At 36.1% G+C, this 9,718-nt stretch overlaps 2 protein-coding genes across 2 annotated transcripts; one reads left to right on the forward strand and one right to left on the reverse strand.

The window, feature by feature from the left end:
• The first annotated feature begins 4,396 nt into the window (after positions 1 to 4,396).
• Positions 4,397 to 5,430, forward strand: LOC134267130 (uncharacterized). Its single transcript, XM_062749349.1, has 3 exons — positions 4,397 to 4,820; positions 4,937 to 5,158; positions 5,274 to 5,430. The coding sequence occupies exons 1-3, from the start codon at positions 4,423 to 4,425 to the stop codon at positions 5,428 to 5,430; spliced, it is 777 nt and encodes a 258-aa protein (XP_062605333.1). The 5' UTR covers positions 4,397 to 4,422.
• A 66-nt stretch (positions 5,431 to 5,496) lies between these two features.
• On the reverse strand, positions 5,497 to 9,274 carry LOC134267131 (uncharacterized; the record flags this gene model as incomplete). The annotated part of the gene is made up of 8 exons (XM_062749350.1): positions 5,497 to 5,675; positions 5,790 to 5,938; positions 6,030 to 6,201; positions 6,296 to 6,553; positions 6,696 to 6,882; positions 6,971 to 7,254; positions 7,335 to 7,588; positions 9,040 to 9,274. Coding segments are annotated over 8 exons (1,718 nt in total), but the record flags the coding sequence as incomplete, so codon positions are not given.
• Between the last annotated feature and the right edge of the window lie 444 nt (positions 9,275 to 9,718).

The following is a 9,718-nucleotide window of genomic DNA, read 5'->3' on the forward strand; positions in this document are numbered from 1 at the left end:
TATATTTCTATGTAAAACTTTGATTCCCTATAATGGCCCCGCCCTTCCCCCGGGGGTCATGATTCCTATAATTTAGAATTAACACTACCCCAGAATGCTTCCACATAAGCTTCACTTTTTCTGCCCCAATGGTTCTTGAGAAAAAGATTTTCAAAGATTTTTCCTATATATTTCTATATAAAACTTTGATTCCCCATTGTGGCCCCGCCCTTCCCCCGGGGGTCATTATTTGAACAATTTAGAATCTACATTATACCAGGATGCTTCCACATAAGTTTCAGCTTTTCTGGCCCAATGGTTCTTGAGAAGAAGATTTTCAAAGATTTTTCCTATATATTTCTATATAAAACTTTGATTCCCCATTGTGGCCCCGCCCTTCCCCCGGGGGTCATTATTTGAACAATTTAGAATCTACATTATACCAGGATGCTTCCACATAAGTTTCAGCTTTTCTGGCCCAGTGGTTCTTGAGAAGAAGATTTTCAAAGATTTTTCCTATATATTTCTATATAAAACTTTGATTCCCCATTGTGGCCCCGCCCTTCCCCCGGGGGTCATGATGTGAACAATTTAGAATCTACATTATACCAGGATGCTTCCACATAAGTTTCAGCTTTTCTGGCCCAGTGGTACTTGAGAAGAAGATTTTCAAAGATTTTTCCTATATATTTCTATAAAACTTTGATTCCCCATTGTGGCCCCGCCCTTCCCCCGGGAGTCATGATGTGAACAATTTAGAATCTACATTATACCAGGATGCTTCCACATAAGTTTCAGCTTTTCTGGCCCAGTGGTTCTTGAGAAGAAGATTTTCAAAGATTTTTCCTATATATTTCTATGTAAAACTTTGATTCCCCATTTTGGCCCCGCCCTTCCCCCGGGGGTCATCATGTGAACAATTTAGAATCTACATTATACCAGGATGCTTCCACATAAGTTTCAGCTTTTCTGGCCCAGTGGTTCTTGAGAAGAAGATTTTCAAAGATTTTTCCTATATATTTCTATGTAAAACTTTGATTCCCCATTTTGGCCCCGCCCTTCCCCCGGGGGTCATCATGTGAACAATTTAGAATCTACATTATACCAGGATGCTTCCACATAAGTTTCAGCTTTTCTGGCCCAGTGGTTCTTGAGAAAAAGATTTTCAAAGATTTTTCCTATATATTTCTATGTAAAACTTTGATTCCCTATAATGGCCCCGCCCTTCCCCCGGGGGTCATGATTCCTATAATTTAGAATTAACACTACCCCAGAATGCTTCCACATAAGCTTCACTTTTTCTGCCCCAATGTTTCTTGAGAAAAAGATTTTCAAAGATTTTTCCTATATATTCCTATAGAAAACTTTGATTCCCCATTGTGGCCCCGCCCTTCCCCCGGGGGTCATTATTTGAACAATTTAGAATCTACATTATACCAGGATGCTTCCACATAAGTTTCAGCTTTTCTGGCCCAATGGTTCTTGAGAAGAAGATTTTCAAAGATTTTTCCTATATATTTCTATATAAAACTTTGATTCCCCATTGTGGCCCCGCCCTTCCCCCGGGGGTCATTATTTGAACAATTTAGAATCTACATTATACCAGGATGCTTCCACATAAGTTTCAGCTTTTCTGGCCCAGTGGTTCTTGAGAAGAAGATTTTCAAAGATTTTTCCTATATATTTCTATATAAAACTTTGATTCCCCATTGTGGCCCCGCCCTTCCCCCGGGGGTCATGATGTGAACAATTTAGAATCTACACTATACCAGGATGCTTCCACATAAGTTTCAGCTTTTCTGGCCCAGTGGTGCTTGAGAAGAAGATTTTCAAAGATTTTTCCTATATATTTCTATAAAACTTTGATTCCCCATTGTGGCCCCGCCCTTCCCCCGGGGGTCATGATGTGAACAATTTAGAATCTACATTATACCAGGATGCTTCCACATAAGTTTCAGCTTTTCTGGCCCAGTGGTTCTTGAGAAGAAGATTTTCAAAGATTTTTCCTATATATTTCTATGTAAAACTTTGATTCCCCATTTTGGCCCCGCCCTTCCCCCGGGGGTCATCATGTGAACAATTTAGAATCTACATTATACCAGGATGCTTCCACATAAGTTTCAGCTTTTCTGGCCCAGTGGTTCTTGAGAAGAAGATTTTCAAAGATTTTTCCTATATATTTCTATGTAAAACTTTGATTCCCCATTTTGGCCCCGCCCTTCCCCCGGGGGTCATCATGTGAACAATTTAGAATCTACATTATACCAGGATGCTTCCACATAAGTTTCAGCTTTTCTGGCCCAGTGGTTCTTGAGAAGAAGATTTTCAAAGATTTTTCCTATATATTTCTATATTAAACTTTGATTCCCCATTGTGGCCCCGCCCTTCCCCCGGGGGTCATTATTTGAACAATTTAGAATCTACACTATACCAGGATGCTTCCACATAAGTTTCAGCTTTTCTGGCCCAGTGGTTCTTGAGAAGAAGATTTTCAAAGATTTTTCCTATATATTTCTATATAAAACTTTGATTCCCCATTGTGGCCCCGCCCTTCCCCCGGGGGTCATGATTTGAACAATTTAGAATCTACATTATACCAGGATGCTTCCACATAAGTTTCAGCTTTACTGGCCCAGTGGTTCTTGAGAAGAAGATTTTTTAATGACCCCACCCTATTTTTGTCTTTTCTTGATTATCTCCCCTTGCGAGGGGATATGTCCCTTCATTTTAACAATTTAAATTCCCCTTCACCCAAGGATGCTTTGTACCAAGTTTGGTCAAAATTGGCCCAGTGGTTCTTGAGAAGAAGTCGAAAATGTGAAAAGTTTACAGACGGACAGACAGACAGACGGACAGACGGACGGACGGACGGACGACGGACAAAATGTGATCAGAAAAGCTCACTTGAGCCTTCGGCTCAGGTGAGCTAAAAAAATTGGGGGGTTAACCCCCCCCCCCCCCCGGTTCCGACGCCTATATATGCTAATATCTACATTCTTCTCACTCCCCCCCCCCCCCCCCTCTTAAACAAAGGACATAACTCCTCTCAAATCTCAACACACCAAAAACAAATCTTTTTTTTTCTTTTTTTATATATACATGTATATTTCCTCTCGGTGTGTCGTCAAATAAAGAGCAAAATATCATTCTTCTTGACCTTAAATTCACTTAACATTTTAAAAATTAAGATCTCTATAAGGAAAAGAGTACCAATTATTTTCCCACAGAACTCTATGCAAACCTTTTGTCCTCTCACTACTATACTAATTTAATTTCAAACAATTCCTTGGAATCGTTTGAAACTTTATTCCAGGCGCTTATACCCCCCCCCCCCTCCAAAAAATATATATATAGGGTCCCATGGCCTTTATAGGTCAAAACTGCAGTTGTTTAAAATTAAAAATTAACTTATAGTAACCTCCAGTGAATAACACTCTGCCAAAAAAAAAAAAATCCACCTCCGCTCCTATAGTCTCCTTGGGTATTTCTATATTTCTGTAATATTCATACATTCACTCATTTATTTCAAACATTAATATTTTTACTTTAAAAAAACATAACATACATGTACCTCATTTAAACCAATCAGGTAATGCCTTCCTATTCAGCACTCCACTCTCTCATTCCTATTACGGTTAGGCCTGGTGCAGTTGCCGCCATATTTTGAGCAAGTAAACTAAAAAAACCATAAGTCCAGATTCGAATAACTAGTTTCTAATAAACTGACAGAATACGAAAAAATACACCCACAGCATATAATTATGAACCCACAGCATATAATAATGAAACCACAGCATATAATAAAAGAACCACAGCATATAATTATGAACCCACAGCATATAATTATGAACCCACATAATTATGAACCCACAGCATATAATAATGAAACCACAGCATATAATAATGGACCCACAGCATATAATTATAGACACACAGCATATAATTATAAAACCACAGCATATAATTATAGACCCACAGCATATAATAATAGATCCACAGCATATAATTACAAAACCACAGCATATAATTATAGACCCACAGCATATAATAATAGATCCACAGCATATAATTATTAATCCACAGCATATAATAAAAGAACCACAGCATATAATTACAAATCCACAGCATATAATATAAGAAGCACAGCATATAATATAATCATCTAACATAAGGCAGCCATGGCGTTCCATACAAATCCTTTTCCTCCATCTTGTTCTTCTGTAAAGTGGACTGAACTCTTGTTTTAGTCCCATAAGTCAAAATATAATCTATTATTAAAGCAGTCCCATAAGGCAAAATTTGTCTGTTATTAAGTTCTATATGACCAAAATACTTCACATTATCATTTGTACAATTAATGGGTATTAAAGATAGGCCACAGAGAAATACAAGGCATTTTGAATGACCAGAGCTTTACATAAAAAAGACAATGTAAAAAACCCGATGAAAAAAGACATCGTATTTCCCGAGATATTTATAGATAAACATGCTCATTTGCACCTGCCTCGGCGATCGATAATCCAGTTAAGTGTAACTTCCGGTTTAATGTACACAAGTTTCGTGACGTCAAACGATGTGTTTAGCATACACGTGTTGTGTGTAGATATGGCCGAGAGAGCTGTCAGGGAGGATAATTACGTAGAATCAGAGGTATCTGAAGACGAACTGTCGTTGGATTTATCCTGTGGTTCTTCTAGCTTCGATGAAAATATTGAAACCGACCCAAATTCAATTGCACCATTCCGTTTTGAACCGTATGCAAGTAGTTCTGATGAGGAGTCTGTTGAAGTTGAACGTGCAGATTACGATGATAATAACACCAGACTTCAAAATACCGAATGGTAACTACTTTAATGAATTAATTTGCTTTTTTTTTATATCCGTGGCGTGCTTTTCCCGACAAAATAACACTATGATCTGATAAAAGTATAATGTAAGCTTTAAATTTTCTATACAGGTGCACATGTGGAAACTGTATAGTAATGCCTACAGCAGCTGAGTGTGTATGCTGTCAAGAAGTGGATAGGGTGCATGCCCTACTCGAAGAATCAGAAAATGCAATTAATTGTATAACATTTCACCCTGGTTTCCATCCAGCATGTCTAAATGTATATGTTCTGCAAATTGCATATTATCAGTATAGACAACAATACAATGAAAGTATACCAGATTCATCGGAGTAAGTTTATTGTTGTACTGTCTTTATTATTTAAATAAATAAATGTATATCAATTAAAACATGTAATAAATATTTAAAAAAAGGATTATAATCAAGTCATGAAATTTCATTTCAGAATGTACAGATATACAGCTTATCGACAGCTTGCACGCTGGGCATGGGGGTACTTGGGAAAGAAAGTAAGGGTTGTTCTACCCTCCTGTGCAGTCGCTTATATCAGAAACACTTTTCCAAGTGGATCAGGACATTATACTGGTTTCAAACCAGGTTAAGGATCTAAGCAAAGTGCATATGTAGACATGAATGTATGTTAAATATACAAGGAACTTTAGATATTTTTAGCAACAAGCAGAGGAATCATCGTCTCCAAAATTTTGCTGATTAAATCTCGATACTTGATGGTGATAGACACTACACAAAGGAGGAGGTGCAGGCTGACGCTGGACAACTACACTAGAATTCATGCTGAATTGAGAGGCCCGCTCCTCAACAGAAGACATCAGTTTCTTTACATAATCTGTATAAAGCGAAAATAATTATAATTTGAAATGTTATAAAAGTACAACAAAAAAGATATGTATTTGTGACATTTATTTTCACTTGGTTGATTGTATAATTATGAAAACTGTACCATAAGTGCATTCCACTTTAACCTTCCGAACTGTATATTCCCCTCTTTTGAATTTTGGAAACACAATGTCAAATCTTTTTTTCCCATCTTTGGTTGTGGCCTGTTCCCTCATTCCATTTTCATTAAAATGGAGAGCAGCGAGAATAAGTCTGTAAGATATTTTAAGAATATGAATAGAAAATATATAAAAACAAATATAAAATTGTTAATATGTTGACTCTTATTAGAAATAATATATACCTTGATAGCATCCCATGATATGAAAAGCCAATCATTTTTGGTGCAAAGTGATTGACAACTGCATGGAATCCTTCCAGTGCTGCTGTCTGGGAACCAGGTGATAATTTGGGGACGTCTTTCTTCATCTGGTTTGAGAAGACCAGGTCGGAGAACTTTTCAGCCACTTTTGATCCTTATAAATAATGAAACGTATTTGCATAAACTGATACAATTTTGTTTAATTAAACCCAGAAAAAAATAACACTTGCTAATATGTGCTATATTACCTGGTATTAACCATTTTTTGCGTCGTTCAATGCCTTCCAAAGGACCATGCGGGCAGGTGTCATAAAGTTCACCATCATGTTCGTGAATATTTTGGACATGATTAGCAAATGACTGCCATTTTTCTAGCATCAACCGCCCATTTCCATCTGGAGTTGATGCAGCAGACCAATATAAATGGTTGCATATACTCCTGATCCATTCTTGAAGTTGTTCACACCCTTTTTCTTTGGACATAGCAGTCAGCTTCTTCTTTAATCCTGATTTATGAAAATACAATTTTGTATCGTTACTTACTCCTCATAATTTACATAATTTCAAATATTATGAATACTTAGAATACATGTAAGTCTACCCAAAAATAAAATGTTTCTTTTTTAAATGCCAAAAACATTAATTTACCTTTTGCTACATGCCATACATCAAAGTGATGGACTGTTTCTGGCATTTCTTCTCGAATGTTTTTCACAATCTGCACATGTCTGTCAGTTATGATCTCTTTGATTTTAATCCCTCTTTCCTGAATATGGTTTGTGCTCCTAATAAACCCTTCCTTTTCCATGTGATAGCTACTTTTCACTTCATTGCTCTACAAGTGAAGGATAAATGATGTTAAATCATATCAACTTGCATAAAATACAACTTACAAGTATATGATATGACCATTAAATAGGTACCTGTACTAGTTCTATATTGATTACAAGAGAAAGGTCCATATCCAACAGGGCATAGCTTCCAAACTTTGCAGAATGCCCAGGGGTATCGGCTCGACCATCCCCTCCAACAGTTAAAGCTCTGTCGCTTTCTGCCAATTTTCTAAAATAATTGTCCTGAAAGTTTTTCCAAACATTACAAACTGAGGGGTGGAGATAGTGCTTCTGGTGTTGGAAGAATGTATTGGCTGTAATGGTCTGGATATGTAGATGTTCCAAAAACCTAAGAGCTTTTGATGGAAGTAAGCCTGGAAATTAAAAAAAAGTTATAGTATTTTCCCCCAATGCCCTCATTAAACAAGTTAAATTATACAAGCTGATGTGTTACCTGTAAACAGAATAGCTGCAGATAAAAGTAGATTTCCAGATGGAATAGACCCAGTCATTGGTTGACTGTTCCATATCCTGTGATGTCCACAACTGCCACATATTTGCTCAACTTGAACCAAGGACCCTAAAATTTTCTTGACAGCAAATAAGGTCACAGATGAACAAGATGAACAGTAGCGGAATAGCTCGAGTAGGTTGGATTCAAATACAATGAATTTTCTTTCATTCCACACTCCTGTACCTTCACTTTGACTAAAAAAAAAATCCATAAAATTGTATTTTGTACACTAATGCAAGAAAAGTAAAAAAAAAAACAGAAGTCTCTGTCGAGACTGTAGCTCTACTGGTTTGCTCTTATGACAAAGGAAGAGGAAAGTACTTAAGCAGTTGGGAATTGAAAATTTACACTAGAAAAAGGAGAATAATGATCCTTGAATAAGTGTCTTTATGTTCTTGTTTAGTCTTCTTGCATGCCACATTATATTATAATCAGACTAAAACTGTATTTGAAGTAGCATTTTGAGAGTAACAGAAATTGATATCTTTATTAACCAAGGTAATAATGTTCATTGAAGTCAAAATCCCATACACAGAATTATGTATCTTAGTGTGCCAAGTTATATTGAAATCAAACCAAAACTGTAGGAGGACTAGCATTTTGAAAGAATTTACAAAAATTTTATTTTTAATAACAACGCCAACACCGTTCATCGAAATCAAAAACCGATAAACAGAATTATGTATCTTAATGTAATCTACTTATATGCCAGGTTATATTGAAATCAGACCAAAACTGTAGGAGGAGTAGCAAAAAGAAATTTCTATTTTTAGTAACAACGCCAACACCGTTCGTCGAAATCAAAAACCCATCTACAGAATTATGTATCTTAGTGTAGTATGCTTGTGTGCCAAGTTATATTGAAATCAAACCAAAACTGTAGGATGACTAGCATTTTGAAAGAATTTTACAGAAATTTCTATTTTTAGTAACAACGCCAACACCGTTCGTCGAAATCAAAAACTGATACACAGAATTATGTATCTTAGTGTAGTCTACTTATATGCCAAATTATGTTGAAATCAGACCAAAACTGTAGGAGGAGTAGCATTATGAAAGAATTTTACAGAAATTTCTATTTTTAGTTACAACGCCAACACCGTTCGTCGAAATCAAAACCCATAAACAGAATTATGTATCTTAGTGTAGTCTACTTGTGTGCCAAGTTATATTGAAATCAGACCAAAACTGTAGGAGGAGTAGCATTTCGAAAGAATTTCAAAGAAATTTCTATTTTTAGTAACAACGCCAACACCCTTCGTCGAAATCAAAAACTGATACAAAGAATTATGTATCTTAGTGTAGTCTACTTGTGTGCCAAGTTATATTGAAATCAGACCAAAATTGTACGAGGAGTAGCATTTCGAAAGAATTTCAAAGAAATTTCTATTTTTAGTAACAACGCCTACACCGTTTGTCGAAATCAAAAACCGATAAACAGAATTATGTATATTAGTGTAGTCTACTTATATGCCAAGTTATATTGAAATCAGATCAAAACTGTAGGAGGAGTAGCATTTTGAAAAATTGTTTACAGACAGACAGACAGACGGACGGACGCCGGACGCATTACTATCGCATAAGCTCTTCTGGTCTCTGACCAGTAGAGCTAAAAAAACTCTAATTATGGTACAATTCTATCTACCTATTTTCTTCAGAATAGGTGTCTGACAGTGAGTCATCTGATAAGTTGGGCTCATAATCCGAGTCTTTGTTCCGTTCATCTGTGTAAATGGGAGCAGTATAGTCAACATCATCAATCATATATGATCTTTGCGTCAATTTAGGTTTTCTTGAAAGCTCGAACTCTTCTAAATCCCTGTTACATTGAGTCCCTGCACTAATCATCTTGGGTCTCTGTCTGATGTCAACTTGAACTCCTGATCAAATTAAAATTATTATTTACACATGTACTACATTTTATAATAGAGACCTTTAGTTACAAGAGATTTGCAACGTGTACGTTTAACCTACACGTACACGTTTACTTCCTCGCCGTGAGCTAAAAATTACTTTAGTTACGCGTAACACCGGAAGTGTTTGTAGCAGACGTCGAAACCTCGGGAATGGGAGATTTGAGGTAAACATTAAACAAATTAACTTTGTAAGTCTTGAAAAAAGTTATGAAAGAGGAAAATTTCTGAATTTTAGCGTATATTTAAAATTTAAAAAATACACAAAACTTAAAAAGTTTCGAAGTAAAACAGGAATTCTAATTTTGGATCATGAATATCTACATGTTTTCATAATTTCTTTTTTCAGTATTGAAAATCTACTTTTCTTGCTTGATGAGGGGCTGTTGAATTTTGACGAGTTCCTCATAT

The sequence above is a fragment of the Saccostrea cucullata genome, unplaced genomic scaffold, assembly GCF_032062105.1.
Source record: "Saccostrea cucullata isolate Sc308-1 unplaced genomic scaffold, CSIRO_AGI_Scuc_v1 ctg10221, whole genome shotgun sequence".
NCBI lineage: Eukaryota > Metazoa > Mollusca > Bivalvia > Ostreida > Ostreidae > Saccostrea > Saccostrea cuccullata.

Bases quoted from the DNA above. Each gene is read 5' to 3' on its own strand.
- LOC134267130 (XM_062749349.1), top strand. From the start codon at position 4,423: ATGAAAAAAGACATCGTATTTCCCGAGATATTTATAGATAAACATGCT. The intron at 4,821-4,936 runs GTAACTACTTTA...TTTTCTATACAG, and splicing joins AGACTTCAAAATACCGAATG to GTGCACATGTGGAAACTGTA. The intron at 5,159-5,273 runs GTAAGTTTATTG...ATTTCATTTCAG, and splicing joins AGTATACCAGATTCATCGGA to AATGTACAGATATACAGCTT.